The sequence below is a fragment of the Pleurodeles waltl genome, chromosome 9 (assembly GCF_031143425.1).
Source record: "Pleurodeles waltl isolate 20211129_DDA chromosome 9, aPleWal1.hap1.20221129, whole genome shotgun sequence".
NCBI lineage: Eukaryota > Metazoa > Chordata > Amphibia > Caudata > Salamandridae > Pleurodeles > Pleurodeles waltl.
In genome coordinates this window covers 395,545,010-395,568,175 of record NC_090448.1, presented here as the reverse complement: position 1 = coordinate 395,568,175, position 23,166 = coordinate 395,545,010, and the positions used below count along the sequence as shown (strand labels likewise).

The 23,166-nt window shown below is 41.3% G+C and overlaps 1 protein-coding gene across 1 annotated transcript; it reads right to left on the bottom strand.

Moving 5' to 3' along the window:
• Positions 1–3,108: 3,108 nt before the first annotated feature.
• On the bottom strand, positions 3,109–22,070 carry ARL2 (ARF like GTPase 2). The gene is made up of 5 exons (XM_069207099.1): positions 21,914–22,070; positions 18,675–18,785; positions 12,279–12,441; positions 11,866–11,946; positions 3,109–4,951 (listed from the first exon to the last, which is right to left on the bottom strand). Exons 1-5 carry the CDS (start codon positions 21,976–21,978, stop codon positions 4,817–4,819), a joined length of 555 nt encoding a protein of 184 aa, XP_069063200.1. The 5' UTR covers positions 21,979–22,070; the 3' UTR covers positions 3,109–4,816.
• Between the last annotated feature and the right edge of the window lie 1,096 nt (positions 22,071–23,166).

Sequence of the window (23,166 nt, the reverse complement as noted above, 5' to 3'; positions counted from 1 at the left end):
GGGCAAAATAAGAGAAACACCTTAAAACCGTGCCTTGAAAGCTTTCTGGCAGGTGGTTAATCCTCAGAATTTGTTAGGAGAGGAAATACCAGAAGTAGAGACTGTCATATTAAAGACTGGGGGATTAAGTTTCTTACATTTTTGGCTCTGGTGACCAGACTATCAGTGAGGCAGGGCAGATGAAGCCCTTTCTGATCTGGATATGAATGCTGTAATAGCATTTAGTAGGTCAATCGATGTCTCAGACCTCATCTTAGCTACAGAAAGTAGCCCCTCAGACAAAGCTCCAGGTCCAGAGAGAATTCCATCTGACATATACAAATCCCTCCCGCAATTTTGGGGTCTAATAATTACTAACGTCATCAGATCTACAATAGTTGGACCTTTAGTTTAGATATGGCACGAGGTGATTATTGTCCCTATTTTTTTTTTAAAGGGAGATGAGGGCCAGCCCCACTGTTATCGCCCAATCTTCCCGTTACATATTTCAGTGACGATCTTAGGTAGAGTCATTTTAGCAAAATTGGAAAGCTGGGTAGTAGAAACACAGTGACTCTCTGATGTCCAGTTTGAGTTTCGTTCGGGCCTAGGATAACAGAGCAGACTCTGACTTTATCACTCATTTTATTTTTTTTCTCTGTCCTAATTCACTTAACCGGCAACAAGAATGTCTCCTTGGAGACCTCATCTGGGGGGTCATTTAATTCATATTCGATCTCCCCTTGGAGGCTCTGGTCCAGATTGTTCCGAATCTCTGATTGGTGCGAGCTTAATAGCTCACCCCCAAAGCATTTTCCAGGACCAACAATTAGTGTAATCATAATTATTGCCTTTCTAGCCATCTTTTTAATGGATCCCCAAGTTTATATTTCTTATTCTCCTCCTCGTTCACCCTTACATCAAGTGTTAAGTTATAAATTAATGAATTTTTCCACACCAGAAATGTCGGGGGAGTGAATTTATCACTCATTGTGCAAAAATATTCGAAGGCCAAAACAGGCTGTGTCCATCGTGCCTCCATGAACTTGACATGTGCTTTTGATACAGTGAATCGATCTAAACTGTGATATATTATGGCACAATTAGGGGGTCAATAAGGCAATAACAACACTGGTTGGTAAACCTCATGCACACACCACGGCTAAAGTCAAATACTGTAAGGGAGGGGATCTGACAGAAGGGTTTTTGTCTGTAATAGGTGGTAAAACAAGGCAGTGTTTTGGCCCCTTTTCTTTTAAATATTTATGGCCTTGAGGACTATCTCTGTAGGACAGCGAAAGACATACCAAAAATTAGTTTGCACCAAGTCCCTGTACTACTGTACAAAGATGACGAGGTCTTCATAGCAAGAACCGCCAATGGCCTTCAAACTTTGTTGGATGCTTTTAATAGTTTTATGAGCAATTTGGGCCTTAGGACAAATAGAACAAAACCCATCATAATGTAATGTGGCCAAAAATTAGCGAAAGCTAGGAAATGTATGCTCAGTGGTTCAGAGATAAGTATCTAATTTTACTTATTTAGGTGTGCCCATTGATGTTGATTTTAATTGGACATTTTAAGTGAGTATTAGAGTTTTACAATTCCAAAGGTCCATTAATACGGATTTTAGGTTTTCTAAAAGGCTGGGGCATTAGCCAGTGAAAGAATTACTATATGCTTTTTCAAGCAAGTGCTTGTCTATTGCCTCTTTCGGTGTTGGTGTGTGGGGCTTTGCCAACAGTAATTGTCTCCAAATAGTTGAAAACACATTTTTGAGAAGGCCACATGCAGTACTGCGTTAGATCTCTACATCTTTTTGTCATGAAGTTGGGCTCATAGAAGATCACATCAAATTACAGCCTCTGTTTCTCTGGCTCAGAGTTCGGAAGAACCCAGAAGCCCATTTCTGTAGGCTAGTTTTGGCTGACTGCTTAGCCCTGGATAAGGCTTTAGATACACTGTGGCTTAAAAGTATATTAAAGACACTTTGACAAACTTGGGCATCCCAGAATACTTCTCTAATCCAGACGCCCTCACTGTCAGAGAAGCGTGTAGTGTAAAATAGCTTTTCTATAAAAACATTCATGCTGTCCGTATAGCAAATAGGGGTGCTGGGATAGTAGAGAATCCGCAAGAACCCCTGCATGCCAAATTATATCCTGCATTGTGTCTGAAGGTAGTTTCACATGAGCGGCATAAATTCTTGTTGACCAGATTCCGCCTTAAATACATACACTTTCTGGCGGTCTTTCTTATTCAGGGCACATGGTTTTCATCATTGCCCCTTTTGCCCCTGAAAAAATCTTTCACCTCAAAGCACTTTATTTTATTTTGCACCCTGTATACCTCACAGAGCAGACAGTTTCCCCATTCAGTACTAATATCGTCAGAGAATGAGCTGGCCCTTGCTTAATTGCATAGTCTGGGAAGCAAAGAGTTATCCATGCAGTGCTGAATTTTATTTTAAGTGCACTGTGTATTCTTAGTAAATACTGAGAACAGTGGTTATCAACTGCATTTTTATGATTTTAATGTAATTTTGTGTAATCATGCACTGTATTTTCTCTGATGTTAATTTTTATGACCCACATGAGTTAAACGAAGTACTAATGACTGACTGGCTCATTCTGAAATATTTGCATTTTGGGTGTTTTCCTTTTTCTGTGCATTGTAGCACCCCACTGGTTAGGTTTCCAAAATCATGTTCCTGGTCACATTTTTGGTTTTAAAAAACCACCTGGAAGCAACACATTTTATAATGAGAGGTCTTGTAAAAATACGTAGTGACCTCAAACAGATGATAAGAAACGTTATTGCCTTCCAAGATTAATTGAATGAGTCTGGGTCTCTGCAGTTATGGTGTACCCATGTAAATCATAAGCTGACAAAATTACACCCCACTACAATCACGGTTACAGGTCGAATTTATAGACCTGGCTTTTGTACAGTTTAATTTACTTAGGTAAGTTCTGAGAGTAGTAAAAAAAGCAAATTATCTAGGATGTTTCAGAAGTTCTATATGGGTCCACGTTTTTTTGCTTTTGCCTCCTTGCTTACTGTGAAATCTTGCAAAATTTCATCACCCATAATATGAAATTTAAAAAAAAAAAAAGTCAAATCATAGAAGACTTTACAGATCAATGTCTATTGTGCATCAGTGCGTTTTATGGTGGATTCTTGTAGACACACAATACCCATATCTTGACATAACATTATGCACTGTCCAGGCCTAAAGCAAGCAATGCAGAGGGCCCATTCTTTAGTTGTTGCATGCATTTGATCAGTGGAAAAAACCGAAAGGTAGCAATAGATTTCTGAATGATAAAACAGGTTAACAGCTGGGAACAGGCAACTTACCCACCTCCCGAAAATGGCAAAAAAGGGGTGCCTTGGTTGGGTGGAAAGATAATAGTTACTCCACGTTATGAATTAGGTGTACTTTTAAAATCATATGGAAATGTGCTAAGGTAGATCATAAGTATCTGTTCTCTCACCCATCCCTATAAGAAAACCAACATACATGTAGAACATGGGAAGTTATAAGGTAGAACCTCAAGCGTGCCGACTTCTCTGACAATTTTCATGTAACAAATCCAACACATTTGCAGTTTTGCTCCTTTGGCATTTAAAAGGGAACATAGCAACAGGATGCATTTCTGGTATATAGCCAATTCCAAAAATTCCTGAGAGGATGCCTGCACAAGCTGCGACACATTTCTTCATCTATAATGTCATAGGAGCAGATTCGTCAAAAGAAAATTGGCTGGAGAGTACAGGTAACTGTGAAGGTGTGCATTCCTATGCTACTCACAGTAATTATTGTACAATACATATGTTCATTTGAAGAGGAAATGGAAAAGGGAAGGTCAGAAATCCACTATGACAACAGAGATTTAGGCAATAAATTATTGGTACTTAATTTGCTTACACTTTTTTGCCTACACATCTCTGCATCAAGGGAAACGCAGCAACATAAATGTATCAAAAAGAAAATATTCTAGGAAATCCGATTTAAGGTCACTGTGATGATCCCACAAAGTTCCAATATTCAAAACACCTTATTCAAACTAAATACCAGTAAGTAATGTTATGGATAACTTTGTGCCTTGCTTGTTCTATTGGGAAGGGAGCGGGGCAGGTGTGATCACCTTTGAAGGTTTTCTAACATGGCGTAGTAGTCCCAAAGAAAAAACATAAGACATCTTTTTTATCAGCAATCAGGCAGCTTTTAAAACACACTGCATGTGTAGGAGTTACTATTCCATCACCAGGCCATAGCCCACATAGTTCTGTTCAAACATGATTTTCCAATGAGTTTGTAGGAGTCCTCCACATGTGACCACACACTGAGGTAAGCTGCATTCAAGGTGCCCATAGTGAAAACACCTAATGTGATGAGTCGTAACCAAGAGTTTCAATCAACGTTGCGGTTATAATATAGGCCACAGAAGTATATCTATACATCTTCTTTAAAACAGAAAAGAACTAGAGGCCCATCAACCTTTAATAACAAGTAAGGTAATTCAAGAGAAAGGACTTTGCAGTGTCACCACTAGTCAATCAGTAGCACAAAACAGAATAGATGTAAAAATGTCCTTGTCTTGAAAAGTTGATTGCAGTAAAGCTTACATGTGGACCTTCACATGAAGGTCAAATCCACTAAATAAATATGTAATGGTAAACTAAAAGTACTCTTAATCTACAGGAAATAGTGACACTCCGCTCGGAAACCCTACATCCCGCCTCAGTGGCAAATGGTCACAAAGGTCCTTTGGTGGAGAATGAGTGTTAAGCACTTCCACACTGCATTGAGCAATGAACACCATCTGCTAATTTAGTCCGCTGTGAATATCCTGCTGGAAACGTCATCCAGGAGCCAGTCCACGCCTATCAGCAGGTTCTCGCCTGTGACTGCACTGCAGCCCTGAATGCACCAGTGATGGCTTTTGATATTGTCCAGCTCCAGGGCCTAAAAAGGAAACAGTACACTTGTATAACTTCTTGTATAGTAAAACATATGGGCAAGTTTATAATCAGTGAACAGATAATAACTACTATCTGCAAAGATGGTTGGTACCATTCTATGATGCAAGTGAAAACTGTTGTCACCACACTTAAGAAAATCACATTACTGAGTACTGATCAAACACAATGTTTGTCACTTACATTACCTTGTGGTACTCTCAGCTGCCAAATTAAGCAACATGTCATCTGCTAGCTGTGGATGTCCCCACATTTGGTTATTGGAGGTGGGTGGCAGAAAGCGTGGGCTCTTGTATCTGTGTGTACCTAAGGTGGAAGATATCACAGAGTTTGGATTTTATGCCGTGTTGGGGAGATGTCAACACTTCGGTGAGACAATGTTGTGCACAAGTGTAGCTGCTTTACTAACAGCAGAAACTATGTTCATGGGACACGCTTCGGAGGTAAATGGTGAATGTACGGGTGGGGAAAGAGTACGATGCACGTAGGCTCTGTTGGACTACCACTTCCCTTCTGTCATTCTGCGGGTCCTTTGCCTGGTATCTTTCTACTGAACACAAACCTCCCTGCCCTTATTGTCTGCATCTCTTATCCTGTGTCCCTGTCCCGTTCTTACTTCAAAAATGCCAGAGCACATCCTTTTGTCTTATGATGGTGCCTGAATCCATGCAGAGGCCTATATTGGTCTTTGAGCAGTACTGGTATTAGTGGCAGTATGCCGAGGTGTCAGTGCAGCTGCTGGCATATGTTTTAGCGCAGGCATCAGTGTAGATGTCTGTATACATGCAGGTACTTGTATATATTAGGATTAGGTGACATTTCTGTTACGTGGGTGTAATCTTATGTCATGTGAAATTCCTGAAATGACACTATGATGTCATATTGCATAATTACATGCAATTAGTGGCCAAAAATTAGTGTAAGGGCATAGGGACTGCGCGAACAACCAGATCCCGAGCGGCTGCTATTTGCAGCGCTTTTGTTTTTTGCATATTTTTTTCTAGCATGCCACGCATCCTAATGGCCTGAATAAATGCGAGGATGCACTAAAATATAGCATATGACAATTTTGCTTTTTGCATAATTATCTGTAATGTTTCCATAATTTTGTGTGATTACGCAAAAACAAATTATGCAGATTTTGCACACCCTAGTATATCTGCCATCAAAGCTGAGAGTAAACCTGGTGGTGCAGGTCCTGCTGATAGAATGAGAAAAGGGTAACAGTATCAAGTTGAATGAGCAATCCGGAAGCTGCTGAGTACAAAGAATGTTACTCTGAAGAATGGCTTGCCAGTCACTATCTGGAATGTATGCAGGGCAAGTAACAGAAGTGCTCAGGCTGCAATTGGCAGGCCACACCACAGAGGGTTCATTGTGCAGGTGGTTGTCGGAGGGCCAATAATCTTGTTTTAGGAGTCTACATCTCCTCAGCGGCTGAGTGTGAGAAGAACTGGGCTACTAACTGGTGATAGCAGACTTCAGCATGCAGATGTAGGCTTGAAATGGGAAAAAATAAAGTTGTTGCAGTCATGAGGCTGGTTGGCAGCCAACAGGAAAGTCTTGTTAACTGCAGGTCTGCCACTATTTACCCATCTCCTTCAGACTAAGCCATCAGATACATAAGTTAACATCCTCGCCCCATACTTCCATACCAAAGATCTCTATCACAAAATGGAAACAAACCCTGCAATCTATGCCAATATTCCTAAATATAATCCAGTAAGACTCCACACCTTTGCTTAACTCAATCAATGTTACTTAGATAATAGAGTCGAATCCACACAACCATTTATACACCTTCACCCAAGCTGCCACTGCCCAATATCGCTCCTTTTATTCACTTAAAGAACACCTAAAGTCGTCTATTTCCTCATAAATGTTACAAAAACCAGAATATGGAGCATTTAGGGCCTACACATTAGCCCAGAATACCATTACATCACCACTGGAATGTTTCAGGGAACAGGGACTGAGTTTAGCAGGAGGAAAGCACTACCATACGCTGCCGGTACTCCTTCCCCATCAAATGTGTAGTTCACTCCACAGCACTGAGAACCACAGTTTCAGCTGGTAGAACCTCAGCATGCTCTGCTGGTTGAAACACAGCCTGGCCACCCATGGGCCAACCAATAACTGTTGATTTGCCATATTTAGTCAGAACTACATCAGTTCCTCTTACACTTCTGACATTGTGGGGTTTGTGCACCCCTACGCTCCAATGCTGCAGTTGTTAGTTCCTCATCCATATGCACCACTGACAAAAAAAAAGCTACATTGATGACACCTTCCTCCCACACGCTCCATCTACGTGTATTCATGTCCAATCTCCACGTCCACCTACCTAACTGCCATTCACCGTTCATCATTCATTTATAATCCAGCATTCATAGAGTTATTTTCCTCCAGTCAGATTATCTGGAAGAAATCAACAATACTTCAAAAGACCCTACTGATGAGCTGTCCAGACGTGGCATAGGCACAGCAGAGCAGTCCTTTAATCTTCAGCTAATTTTAGAGAAGTAAGTTAAGGTCAGGAGAACTTGAGTTCATCTAGGCGTCATCAACCTCTCATGCCTTTAACTTGGTTGATCGATCTAAACTCTGGGCAATCTTGGAAGATGAAGGGTTTGATTTAGTCAGTATAAATTTGTTACGTGGATGCATCCAGCCAATGTTGCTGGAATTCGATATGAGGTTATTGAAGAACTCTCCCCCACAGTAAGATGTACACTGGGAGTTTGACAGAGTTTTGTGCGGACCTCCTCGTTTTTATTTTTTATTTTTTTATTCTACATAAATAGTTTGGATAAGCATCTTTGTCAAACTGGGAAATATATGCCTTAATGGGGGAACCGCCCTGTCCCAGTCCTGCTATATGTGGACAACACGGTTCTAATATCAAGAACCACAAATTGCCTTCAAATAGTTTTAGATGATTTTATTTTTGTTATGAACGACCTGGGTCACACAACTAATTTATCTAAATCTTTTATAATAAAACTAGAGCCAAAAATGAGCCAATTTAAAATGAGGTTGAGATAGCCAAGGTGCAAAATTTTACATATATGTCCATCTCTTTTGACACCCATATGAATTGGGAGTTTCTACTTAAATCTAGGGCTCATGAACTTCAGAAAGCAATAAAGTCCGTTTTTAACTTTACTAGAACATTGGGCCACAAAACAGTGAAGTAAGTTATCAACATCTCTAAAAGTATGTGTGTTGCCCTAGGGAGTTATGGAGCAAGGGTGTTAGGGGTATAAATGAGCTGAGTTGCTACAAAGGATGGAAAATAGGTTTTCATGCACATTGCTGCCGGTCCCAAAACCCACTTTGTTACTGTGGACTAACAGTTTGGAGTTCTCAAGATGGAAGCTTTACTAAGGAGATTGTAGAAGACTGCCTCTCACTGGATAGCACATTAGCCATTCCCCAGCTCATATGTAAAATCTGTTTTCAACACCCTGGGGACTCCAGATATTTTCTTTAACCCTGATAACCCTCGTTAAAGGCTTATTCTTTAATTGGTGAATCCAACCAGGTCTTAGGGATGTCAAGACTGCAGTCAAGTGTAATCTTCGGCTCCTATAAAATCATCCTTAGGTCTCCATTTTTTCACACAATATTTTGAACATTGCGTACAAATTTGACATGATTAGATTCTGCTTTAACACGATCCACTTCCTAGTGTCCTTCCCAAAGCAGGAATTCTGGTTTCCATTACTTCCAAATTGTCCCTGTGACAGTGACTCCAAACGGTGCACCTCATGCTTTTCTGTCCACTGTATGCATGCCCAACTAAATCATTTTCTTCACCCAATCTTATGAGAAGTCAACATTAGACAACATAAACCAGGCCTTGCATTTCTGACAACTTTGGTTTGTGTGCATATGTTCTGCTGTTGTTATTTTTTAAGATGTTCCTTGGCCACCAGGAAGACATTGGGTCCTCAGTCGACACAATTAACCAAAAAGAAAAGACAGGAAAAAAAGATAAAGTGAACCCTGAGGGCGCAGCATTATTGCAAGGACTGAAAACAGCAAACAAGGAAAGGGTAGAAAGTAATGCATAAATAAAAGAGGCAAACGATGAAAGAGCTCCAAGAGATATCACAAAGTGCTGTGTCCAAATGAAAAAGTTGCTGTAGCTGTGCATAGATAATGGGAGTCTAAAATCTAGCTCCCAATCAATACGACTTTTTGACTGCACCAAACCGCTAAGTAACAAGTATCATAAACGTCTTAGCGAGCACTCATGTTTTTTCTTACAGATCTATTTGCTTAAGTTAATTTTCACAGTATTTGTAATTGCAAAATAGATGCTAAAGTGTTTAGATATTTGACAGCTGGGATTGTTAACCAAATGCAAATAATTACACCATTTCACAAAAAGAAATTGGTTATAACAATCCGGCTCCGCTTTAAGAGAAAAAAAAAGAAAATGCTCTTGTCCCCTTGATTATATTGCACATGTCACAATCAAACCTGGAATACAAGTTGCACTTAATGTGTACATAGTTTTCGATGCAGCCGAAGTTGTTATCAGCACCCTAACATATTTCCAGTTTTCATATTGTAACATATTATGGTGTATTGTCAAGTAAATGGCTAAACCCTATGCCCCTAATAACAGGCTCGAAAACAAAATGAGATCCACCATGGACTATATTCCTGGACATCACTACAGAACAAGGCAGAAGGCACACAGCAACAGCCAGTGAGAGATAATCTAGCAGGGAAACCTATGAAACATGGTCAGACTGGGACTAAAATTAGGCCGGAGCACAAAACAAAAAAAGTGGCACACACACATGTGGATAATTAATTTCCATAAAATGTTGTTTAGTTAATAACAGGAGAGTTATTTTCCTCTTAATTTCAGTTTCTCTTCCCTTCTTTCTCTCGTCCTTCTACAAAATAAAATTAGTGCTAGCGGTGATACTCAAAAACAGCATCACCATTCCCCGAGGTCTCATTGTCACGTTCAGTGACTCAGGATGGAGGGACACCTACCGCATGCTGTGCCTGCTCAGTTTGGCCCATTATCCTAGCGCATGTGACAATGAGTCACCAAAGGTCTGTACTTGGTCACACTAAGGTCTGACCTCTCCTACTCGCCTGCAGCAGCATTTCAGGTTGGGTGCCAGTGACCAAGGTGGCCCAGACAAATGTTAGGAGTTTATCTGATGCTGAAAATAACCGGCCCAACAGCTGGCCTTTGCCACAGGCCACTCAGGCAATAGCCAATTACCCCCTCCGCCTTCCCCCCCCCCCCTACCCCCACTTGCCATGAAGCAATAAGAGATACATCTTATGGGAGGGTGAACAAATAGTAAAAAATCTATACCAGGGGAGCAATTAGGAAACAAGGAGAAAGTGTGGAGAAAAACAAAAGAATTATGTACAGGCCTGGTGCCAGAGAAGGCTAAGAGATGACTCCTGAGCACATGGATCTCAAAAGCAATGGCAAAGCACAGACGGAGGCTGTCAAGTGGCATGCTAACATGAAAAAGCATGTGGGGAGAGCGTGATGTTACACGAACAACAAACAAGGATCTAAGAAGGAAAACTATAGAGAAATGATCTGAAGGAACAGGGTTGGAAATGATACAAAGGGAGACAAGCGTGAACAAGCTGCTGGGACAAGCAGAGGGCTGGTAGTAATGTTAGGAAAGCAACCGGTGGGGGGGGAGAAGAGGGCAGAAACAAGGATTAAATGCTGGACAACAGGATACGCAGACAGGATAGCATCACCAAGAGACCTGGGTGGGTGGGGCAGTGTGCTTGGCGGCTTGAAAAAGCATGCTGACGACTGAACACAAAAGGAGCACATCATGAAGAAAGAGGCTACCACATAGGACATGAGGCGTGAAGAAGTACATGCAGGAAGGACCACAAAAACATCCACCCCATGTTGTTCTGAAAGAAAAAAGGTAATTATTTGAATATAAATAGTGGAAGGATGCAAGCCGCCCGGTCTCCAGCTATGCTCCAAGGAGGGTACAAACAGAAGAAGGAAAGCCATCGAATAAGAATCAAGCAAACGAGACTGATAAGAAAGCCCACCAATGAAAAGCAATAAACAGGCTGGCTCAAAGCTCAGTGTAAGTACTGGTATTGTCTTCAATAACATACAGCTAAAAGCTAGCTGCAAGTAAGGCCTTGAAAAAATAATAAAGTACACGATGGCAATTGGATGATAGGGCAACATATGGGTAACATGCCACAATGGAACTGTAAAGGACACACATGGCGGTATGCGTTTGACAAATAGCAGTAACATAATAGGCTTATTTGTAGACATCATGGTCACCTGAGGTGTCTGTTGGCACTATTGGCAAATAACGGATGTTTAATGTTGCTGAAATCAATGGTAATCATTTTATTGACCTCAGAAGGATGACAGTCCAAGTGAATTAGAAGAAATTGGAACATTTAACCATGTAGGGGATGCACTGAGCCATTGAGTCACCAAACCCCGCAACAGTGTCTTAACGTGTGCTCAGCTGTTAAGGGCAGTATAATGAGGTATAAGGAAAACATTACTCTAAAATAATTTTAGCACTTTTATTAATAACTAGAATGTCAGAGCTGAGCACTAAGGTCACCCCCTGCATGGTCATTTAACTTAAAGGGCAGTTGGATAACTCACACTTAAATCACCATTTCTAATCAGCAGGCTCAGGGAGAATCCAAGAAAGGCAAAGTCAGCTTTTTAAATCCATCAAGGGTAACATAATAAATATCGCCAGGATTAACGTTAATTACACTGATTAGTTAAAGTTCCACAAGATCGTTTGGGTTGTGTTATACACATGGGGTGAATATTATACACACTGCCTTATCAGACAATGTGTGGTTCTCGTATGCTTAGAGTGATCAAGGATCACTGCCTACCTCTCGGATGGCATCCTTTGATAAGGCACCCGGCAGATCCTGCTTGTTTGCGAAAACCAGTAATGTTGCCCCAGATAAACGCTGTGGAAAAAGAAAACATGGTCAAACACGAGGTTCCAGAGGCAGCGCTAGCAGAGAGCCTAGGGCACAAGCTATACACAAAGATAAAACATTTTCCCCTTCTAGAAGGACTGAATGAGAAGTCCCAGTGGAGAATGGCCAAGGAATGAATGGAATCTGAAGACGTAAAAGCCAGAGTGATCTACAGGGGGAAACCAATCCCCCAAGAGTTGTGCCCTTGCAGAGCCTGGAACTGCTGGCGGTCTCCAACCTCTCCCCAGTGTTGCACACATGCAGAGTCTGACCCCTAAGTCACAATTTTACTTTGGTATGCTCTTGTGGCAATTACCCACCTCTTCCACCAGCAGACTGGCAAGTTCCTGCTTGCAGTCCTGCAGGCGCTGTCGGTCAGCACTGTCCACCACCCAGATCAGCCCGTCCGTGCTCTCAAAGTAATTCCTCCAGTAAGAGCGCAGAGACTTCTGGCCGCCAACGTCCCAAATGTTGAGCTTGAAGCTAGCCGCAGGAAGAAAAGGAGCAGAAAGTTTAGCACTATGTGCCGCTCACAAACACCATCTATTTCCGACACTGAATTGCAGAGAACAATCCCCCTGGCTCACAGCATGAGATAATGGGAAAGTGGAACAAAGTGCAAGTCACTGGATCCCTGGCACCTCATAGAAAGCCTGCCCTGTTACCAAGGAGGCATTTGTGGTGTTGCAAAATAAATCATTAGGTGTGTATTGTTGACAGCATTAAATTCAATACTTTAATAAACTTATAGTGGGCTTAGGGTCTGACCTTTGCTCAATTTCTTTCCTGTCCATCTCTGCTTCTCATTGGATAGCTCTCCATATTTTTGCATTTCTTCTGCCAGAGGAGCTTTTTCGCTTTTGCTGAGTTTTGGCTGGCCGAGTTGTATCTTTCTACTGGTGAACTTGGGGGATTCATTTTGTTAAAATGTTTCTCTACGGCATTTCACTTACATTCCATGGCAGTGCATAGTCCGACCTTTTCTCTCCTTTTTTTCCACTGTCTATCGCCTTTACTATTCTTGTTGCTTGATCCTGCTCTGCCACCTCTCTCGCCCACAGCTTGCGCCCAAGCTTCACGCTCTCTCAGTCCCTGCTGTTAGCGTGGTCCCCTTCTTCTTTACTTATAGACACAACAAACATGGCGGACAGATGAACACTGGTGCGTTATTGGCTTTGCTAGTGCTTATGCGATAGTGGTGCAATAATTGGCAAAGTCAAAACCATCAGTGGCCATCTTGGATTTTTTTTTTTATTGCTTATTATAACTACACTGTTTCAAGAGAATATTTGCCAAGCCGCAACATGAAGTAACACGATGACCATCTTGGAGCAGTATAACTACAAAGAACAAACGAAAAAACATATCTCCAACAAAGCTGTCTGACAGTATTGGCTTTGCCAAAGCTTGTACAACAAAAGCATTGACAAAGCCAATACTGGCATTAGCAAAGCAAGACCGACTAACTTTGTCAATGATTATTGTTTTTCTTGTATAATATATAAGCATCCATGATGTTTCGGAGGGAAAACAAAACAAAAAACTACATGCCATGACTTGCAGTAAGTCACTATTGTAGCAAAAAATGTTTAAATGTTTAAACTATTGACTTAAAAAATAATAGCATTCAGTTTGCCAGTATCTCTTAAAAACAAAAACCGGTCTAAGCATACGCAGAGCTTTATACAGAGCTGAATTTTCTGATTTTTAGTCTGTAATATAAAGCATGCTACCATTTTGTCAACAGTTGTGCTGATCATTCTCCACACTCTGAGAATGTGTCCTCTTATTAAGATCATTCTACCCACATCTTTTGGCAAGGTGGGAGCTTTTTACATAGTTTAAGACATACCTCCATCCAGCATGGCTCCAATCATCATCAATCACTGAAACATTAACTCCTAGAAACATACAACTACAACTGCAAAGTGTGCGGATGAGGCTTACACGAGCAACTAAACTATAACTGCAAAACCAACTTGGATAGCGTAATCACAAATTCTTAAATCAGTCCTTTGTTGAGAATATTTTTAAATAAAATCCCTCTAACGTAATCTAGATAAATACCTTCTAATTCTGTAACCTCTTATGCAATATCTCAGTGCTTTTAAGTCTGAATGCTCATAATTGCGGAGGTTGCCTTGGTGCAGAGATGTGGTTTATATATTGTAGACCAAAGATTAGGCAGGATGCAATGTTTTCAACCCTGTCAAAATTTGGTAACATATTTCCTGTAAGGCCCTCTTTTATGAATGCTAGGTGCCCCATTTAAACGTTGAGCATTAGTCAGTGCGACCAATGCAATAAATAATGCAGATTTTGCAGCATGAATATTTTCTGAATTCACATGCTGTGCATGATTCAGCCATCCAGTGGCTGGGTCCAGAATTATGCCTTTTTTCTCTTTTTAGGTTGAGCGCGCAAGTGCTCTGGCCTGTTGTAATCTATCTCTGGGCTTTAAACCACACCCACCACATGCCCATCACTCGTTCATGGGCTTGCCTTTCAAAAACCCTTTATTACTGGTGAATGCTTTACTTTTGTCCCTCCTTGAGGCAGGTTTGTTACCTCCTTGGCCTATGACCCTGCTACATGAATAATTACATGTTTGCTGATAAGTTTGACTGCAAGCAAACTTTTTTCCGTTTGTGTTTCTCTTTCGTGCTCACCCTCATGGCGGCCGCGGCACTTTGAATTGACTTGCTTATGTCAGCTGTTTTACTTTACATTTTCAATTTATGTGGCAAAAAAGCCCAGTTAAGAACTTACAACGCTAATAGCACTAACTTGAGCAAACGAGAGACCCATTGCATTGGAAATGTTTGCTTTTCGTGGGATAGTCAAACAAACATGTTTTTCGAGGACCTGCAAAAAAGTTACTATAAAGACCCTTAAGATTGGTGTATCAGAAATACCACCTACAACCATTATGATAAGTTTCTAAAAGATGCAGCTTCTACATTCTATTTTTTCATTATATAGCTTATACCTGATCTTTAATAATTCAAAATCACCCACTTATTATTTATCCATAACTGTTCAACTTGAAAAATACACCCAAACAATATGTATTACTACGTTCCACTGCAGAACTGCACTCTGACTTGTTGCTCTATGTATCAAATAACTTGATTCAAATATGTGGGCTTTTACAATTTCTTCCTCTTTGCATGTATGGAATTGTGGTGGAGTAGCCGGTTTGTCTGAATGTACTACACAGTTGCCTATCTGTGGGTACTAATTAACTGTGGCAAATCAATGCCACTCCCCCTTTGTTAAATTTGTTTCTATGATTTTATGTCTTCATTTGTGCCCATATTTTCTTAAAAATTAACAAAAAAAATTGAGTGACTTTCTTATGTGTTGTTTGTGTGTGATATGAATAGCCACAGGTCAACCACAAACAAAAAACAATCTCATCTATGTAATTCAAAGTTGGATGTAGCAAAAAGTGGTTCTAACATTCAGTTTCACAGAATCCCCTATTTTTTAGATGCCATGTTACCTTGCCCAACTCCTTTCCTCAGTGAGTTATTGTTCAACACACAACGTGCAGTTCAAGGTGCATGCAGTTAGCCAGACCGTTTTGCCATTCCCCGTATCTAAAGTCCTTCCTCTTAGGAGCCACTGGAACAAACAGATATGAGGTACCTATCCCATCAATGTTTTAACTTCTTACATTGCGGAGTGTACAAAGCTTACAGATGCACAACCCTAGGGACTTCAAGTTTGTTCTCTTCCGCACAAACCCCAAGAGCACCACATTATCAGTGGTCCTCTTAGAAAATACAGCATGAGAGCGCAATTAAGAGATCATTTCCTATACCACCAAAAAATATGGTGGTGGAGTCCATCGTCAAAATTCCTACACTAGTCCCTAAAACTCCATTTACTATGCTAAACTTGTATTTTGTTTTTATTCAACAATGCATTTTACATTATTTAAACAACAACAACACTTGAGCACAGGTCTGTCGGTGTTGTACGTAGACAGAAGAGGTGTGGATTCAACAGAATTGTGGTCATGCTGCTGGTGATGCTGAATAGACAATGGTTACAACAGACGTCTTCATAATTCTCTTACCCGAGGCATGGTGTGAGCCTTCTTTCAAAATATTGAGGTAAAATAGTGGACTCAGTTATAGATGAAGAGCATTCCAAAAAGAATTAAACACATGAGGATGTGAGAAGAATCCGTGACCTGGAATACTACACATACAGACTTGGGAGACAACAGGTGTTGAGCTCTGAATGCATGAATTCTGATTCTGCTGATGCAATTAAGGCAGAGTGTATCAGGTCCTGGGTGACATTGATAACCAACAGCAGAAACGTTGGCAGGCTCTTGTTTTGCACCAATGACCTGCCCATTTATGTAATGAAATGTAGAGTGAGGCAAGTTTACGAGGATGTGTAAAGCTAAACTGATGTTTTTTGTCAAAGGCTGAAGAAGAAACAATGCAGAAGCTAATAAGGAGCCTACCACAGTAGTGTGCTTCTACTGGGGTGGTAGAAACGGGCAGCTGTCACTCCGGAGGTGCTGAAGAAGGTGGCCGAATGTCGAGAGGTAACTGGGCCTGTGCCAATCCTATACTGAGGGGCACTCACTGAGACAGAATGTCCATAGTATGAGCACTATGACAAATACGTTTCTTGTTTTATTACGCATGTATCAGAATTTTACACTGATGATATATGAACTATGTTTTATGACTGTGTTAAGGATATGATATGTTGGCCCGAAGAAGCAATTGTATATTGTGAATCACTTACTGACAACTAATTATGTATGAAATTGGGCATATGAAGGCAGCAATGAGAAGTGAAGACAGATGTGATTTCTAAAAAAAAAAAAAAAAAAAGTAATGGTCCACGTTATTCAAAATAATCAAGAGTGTGACTATTATTATCCAGAAAGTATTTTGCCCAAGTTTGTTTTTTATAAGGTTACAACGGGTGTGTAGATAGGCAAGTCTATACACCAATTAAAGGCACACCAACAGAGCTCAATACAGTTGCCAAGTGTTTGTAACCAGCAAGTGAAACTTAAGAAGGGTCTTATTTTACACCAGCCTCCCTACTGCTTTACTGAAAAATCGATCTAGGCATGTGGACAAGGAACGCTAAAGTTAATTGTAATTTGTTATAGGGTTGACAAAGGAGTAACGTAGGTTACTAGGGAGTCTTCTACAGTATTGTCACATACATTAAGACGGTGGAAACTTGTATCTATTACTGTAAAGAGAATAAAGGAGGGCAGTTTAATATGTGTGATGAAGTGGACTAATAGGCATATACCTCCGTATAAGAGGATTCCGATGTCAGGAGACTTTGAGGTGCGGGATAGGGAGATATTGAGGTGCAACTATTAATTACATCTCTATTTTTCCAGAGTTTAGCATTAGTGGGGGTATGGATGACAAGTCAGTAGTATTTGACTCTCAGGCACACAACAAGAGTCTGCTTGAAGGTGGGGGGGAGAAGCGATGAAAAGATCTGGATTTTAGCTGTAGCTAAATGCTAAGGAAACTCAAAGGTGTAAATATGGCCTTCAAGCATTATAAGGAGAAGGGAGAGGCAAAGACTAGGCCTTGGAAACACTCAATGGAAAAGGGTGGAGGGGAGTAAAAGGAGCGCTATATAAAAGGATCAATCACAATAACAAAGGTCAGACCAGGAGAATGCAATGCCTGTTGGGTAGATAGTAAAACAAAGTAGTTGGCTGTGTAAGAACCTGCTCGAAGGTCGAGAGGATTAAGGACTTGGCATTTGTGACACTGATAAACTGATAAAGTTAGAGACCTGGCTGACAGCGGCACAACTTGAGAAAAGAAAACAACTTGGTTGGACAGACAGGGAATTAGGGGAAAATATGGTGTTGCAAGTAGTGGGTGGGTGGGAGGGATGGTAAGAAAGGTGCTTAGTGCTTAGAGCGGTGTGCATGAATGTGGGCTTTGAGGGAGAACTATACAAGTGGAATGTGAATGTCTTGATAGTATGAGAATCTGACCTAGCCTAGCACCAAGTGGAGATCCAAAAGTGACACATTTTAGGTTAAGTGGTTAGTGAACGGTGTTTCTGCTAGTGCAGAGTCTGGCATGTGCAACTGCCTTCAGCTGAGAAATGGATGGATGAATATAGAGAGAGGATAAGAGGCAAAAGATAAATCATACAACTTAGATGAAATAGCCAAAGAAATATGGAAAGAGTGGACAAGATGGAATTATACTTCTGCGAGGTTGGGATGAAGTGAGAATTCTAATTTGTTGAGCTGGATGGTGTTCCAAGAGGCCAAGAAGGCATGTCTCCCCTTTTCTGAATGTATTAAGTTGGTATCCAGCCCAAAGAATTCAGAATCCTTTAATGCGACCAAAACGCCCTACAGCTGGCAATAAATCAGAGTGCAATAAATTAAGAAAAGAATACGATCTCTCTACATGGCTGTGGGATTTGGTGTTAGTCGGCGCAGGTCATTTAAGATTGGACCCCGATTTCCAAGACAGTAGTAATCTGTGCTACCACCCTACTCACCTAGGTAATGTACCACTCCTGTGTATATGTTGCACATGGCCACAGTCGTTCACCTGCAGGGATTTAAGCATGAGATCCTGCTTCATAACCTTCCACATCTCAACAGACAACCCCCTATAAATGTGAAAAGATAAAGAATGGGAATCAGCCACCCCAAATCCACTTTAGAAGACGCACATCCTTACCCTCTGTGCTCCAGGGTCTTTATGTTGAACCCCAGCGTGGGTGAGATGGTGTCAATGTCTTCTCCATTAAACTTCTTCAGTATGGTAGTCTTACCAGCATTGTCGAGACCACTGAAATTACCTCTTTAAGGAAACATAGTAGAAGCCAAATCTCCAGTTTGATTACAAACAAAACACAACTCCACATAAGAAATCCCAGAGCTCTCCTACTTATCAATCATTGGTCTGACAGCATGCTTCTGAATGCCTCTGCCATATATACCAGTGCTCTTTGAACATTTCAGTCTTTAAATCAGCCATGAAACACATCAAATACCTCGAACTGCCACACTGCTCCTCTTCTCCCACAACTTCACCTAGGCCCAATCACTGCCTACCCATTTGCATAGAAACCCCTCTTAAATTGTAACCATGTACACCATTTCCAATCAATACCATTTCAATGTAACACCACGAATGTCCTTCCTCAGTATCTTCTTCAATTAACTTTAATGGCACAATTTACCCAGTTCCAATTCTTCACCATCTAGAACGTATTCACTCCTCATCCTCTGCTCTCCCTCACTTACAAGCATGTGATTCCTTTGATTTATTCAATCAATCAAGTTTATTTTGCATAGTTACTAAAATAAAAAGCATTGCATTTCGATCCAATATAAGAAAATAGTTACAATTAATTCTGCCTATCCCTTTCTAGTGCAAACAATTGTGCAAATGACATAAATACATTTAAACACTAAGAATGTGAGTTAAAAATGAAAAAACAACACTTAGGCAACAGTAAATAGACATACTCAGCACAATAACCAATATTTAAGACAGAACACTTTAAAACCCTTTGCCTCATTCACCCCTTACCTATAAATAACCTGAAATTATTAGATGTCAACATTTAATACCTTGTTCGAACTATGGATCATCTGGGTACGGGCACAACATTGAATCCTGCACACCCACAAACCTCTCCCAGTCAGTAAAAAATATTTGCCATCCAACTGATTCAAAACGTACAATCTGCCACACTTTTTTCTTATCTGCCTTTGACTTCCTAGTTTCACTCACTCTTCCCCTCCATAACTAGGGGCAACTCTCCATTATGCTTCAAACTCACATTACATTTATGCATGCTAGTCATCCTTACCCCAACACAACTGTTTTCTTCTTGCTACTGCACAAGTTGTTTACTCCATCAACTCCACCCAGACACTATCCTCTCCACCACCCTTTCACTTTTCTTGGCCTTAATTACTCACATACTTTAATCATATTATCCTCCCTCTCCATCACAGACAATCTGAATCTTCTATCCATTTACTTTCACCAACCCACCTCAACTAATCAACACATTTCTCATCTCTGATCGCTATCACTTGTGCTCTACAAGAATCTCAATACTCTGAAATTGTCTATTCACTCAAGCAAGATCAACTCTTGTCTGTGGTTCTCTGTCTACATTTTGTGCAGACTGTATCCACATTTTCGTCTCCTATTTTATTCAAGCTCACTTTAGACATGCACAGAAGAATGCCTTTCTACCATAAGCTACTATATGGCCAGTCAACTCTGCAAAGATTGAAAGTGGGTTTTCCTAAAAAATGCGTAGTTATTGTATCAGCCTTCCCTTTGGTCTTAGTTCCTCTAAACTCCTTCCAAAACCAAGAGCAAACCTTCATCTCAAGTGTTTGCAATCACATTTCACCACACTCCCTCCATCAAAGCAGGTTCGATCCCCGTGGGCAACAGGCTCCTGTATTGGTTCTTCGTTCACATCCAATTTCCCTTCATGTTCTGGTGTCCAGTAAATGTCTTCACCTTGGTTTTAGTACCGAAGCAACGTCGGATTCTACGCAGCACATTAAACAAAAAATAACGACACCCTAAGTTACCACTGATCACAAATCCTTCATCATCACAACCTGTCTTGCCCGTGCTAACCACAGGTGGCAGACCGGTCTTCCTCCTGGCACGCCATCACTGGAACACTCTCATCCTGCATGTAAGCAGTCGCACTTAAAAAAAATAAAAAAATAAAAACTCTAAAAACGGCACCAACCCGAATAAGAAAGAGTGAAGTAATAGCTACCCAATTAGACTATTTGGTGTGTGCACACCGGGGTTAAACCCAGAAAATAAAGGAGCTATGACTTCACCTACTGTTAGCAAGTATTCTTGAGCAGGCTGGTCACTCTCACGCCTACCAATGCTAAAATAAAATACACGCTGGACTAAGCAACTCATCAGCAATTTTTTAAATCCTTTGCTGCATCAGTCCAAGAGCGCGCCATCCCTTTAATAGATCTTACTCTTGGGTGGCGAACCTTAGCCAAAGAGTAGGCCAGTACAACTATAGGCCTAAACCTACGGCTCAACTGTAAATAAACGTCTGTCGTGTATGTGCTGCCCTTCCTCTATTGTGCACCCATGAGCATTTCTCTGCTGCGCCCCTGTCCCATGCATTCTTATCTAACTGAGGCTCCGCGCCTTAACAGCCACCGAGGGTATCACTAACAGGCAGGACACAGACCCACTCCAGTTTAAAGTCCGTCTGCGGTTGACATCCTCCAACAAAACGTCCATACACTTACTTACCTCGCGTCTCTGTACCAGCAGCCTAGCCAGTCTAAGACCCCTCCTTAGGTGGACAACGACGAGCTCCACCGCCTTTCTCTCCCGTTGTGCCCAGCACAAAGGAGAGCCCCAGGCGCAAAACGAGGCAGACCAAAGACCAGTAGACGTCCATGTTCTCTTCCTGGTCAAGGTAGGATTAAATAAAATAGTATATAGAAAAGGCAGTGTTGTGAATAGGTGGGTGCGTATCCCAGGTGGAGGATGAGCTTTCCCCGCCACTTCCCCTTTTTCTCTTCTGGCTGAGGTAGGGGCCACCGCAAGATTAAGGACTGGGATGAGGACATGGGACGCTAGATTAAGGATTGTTGCGCACGACGAGAAAGCAATTAAGTAAACGCTCTGGGGTGGTTGAAAATGACATTTCTTATTGAAAGATGTTCAAATTTCTTAGACGAATTGGAAAAACCTGGCTCTAGTTATAACTTTTTTTACACAGCAGAAAACCCATTGAATCAATGGGAAAAACACATATATGCTGAAACGATTTCGAACACTTTCTAAGAAAACACATCCGCTCCCCGTTTGCTAGGTAACCTAGCTACATATCGGTGCATGTTGGGAGCTACACTTTCGGTGAGCATGCTCAGGGTATCTACAAGGTGGGTGGATACAGCATAAGCAGCCTGACTTCTCGCTCCTTCTGCTTCATCTTCTTCAGGATGGTCAGAAGTCCCATGCCTGCAGGTCTGGGCTGCAGTTCCACTAAACATGTACCGTAAACAGTTTAGTAACTTCCGGTCGGATGTACATCGCCCATCGTCAGGCGACCGTCTCCATAGTAACACACGAACCAGGCAACTACAATCTGTAAACCACTCGTACACAGCTGACGCCATCATAGGTCAATGCGTCGGCCATTTTGGAGGAGGGATGCTTCTTCGTAATCGCCTTTATGACGTGAAAGGAATTACAACGTAAATCACTTTCTCAATTACAATTCGCACACACATTTAATAGCTAGCATAGCACATACATTCTTGATATAAAAGTTGGAATTAATAACAAAATGTACACATCTGTAGTGGGCTTGGGTTGAGGCAAAGAGGACAGAGAAAATCGCTGCTGAGGTCAACTGCCAACTAAGGGACGATAGCCGCAGAGCGTCTTTTATTTGCCCCTGCCCATGTGGAGTTTCCAAGTTTTTTGCCTTCACGTTCGTCCTCAGAGCAGTGCAGGCTCTAATTGGCTCATATTTTCTCGGGCATGCTTCCGATTGAGAAGGCAGATTTTGATTGGCTGCAGTTCTGAGAGCTCGTAGTGCTGCTTTGGGAGCAAGGAACAGCTGGATATCTCTTGAGACTTTTTCATTTTTAAAAAGTGCTTCAAGTGATTCTCATATCCAGTGCTCATCGTTGCTTATAAACAGGTAGGGGGAGTCAGTAAGGCAAATCAGGACAAAGGGAATCTAGGAGTAAAAGCAATTCTAGCTTACGCGTCAAGAATTTTCAATTCTATGAAGGACATGGAGGGGAGGATTATGCTTTCTCTTTCTTTTACTTCTCCATACAGCAGCCAATAAAATAACAGTAAGCAAAAAACTTCAATACCCATGAAGCATAGCAACAGTCACATGGTCCAATCAACACAGGGGACCTCTCTCCATAAAAGCCATTACCTCTACAGTCACTTCCTCTTTCTTTGTAACAGTCAGATAAGAATCCAACACTGAATGAAAACGAAACTCCTTACGGAATAACAGTCCAAGGAAAAAACACTGTGCAGTCCAACACCATGGTCCAGAACTACTGGCGAACCGAACAGGTTGTAACATCAACTAGCGCCTCCACAAACTAGAGGCTCAGGAACTGTAGTTGTGCAGCTCAAAGAATGAAACATTCGAAAACCTCACAGAGTCTTCTGATCT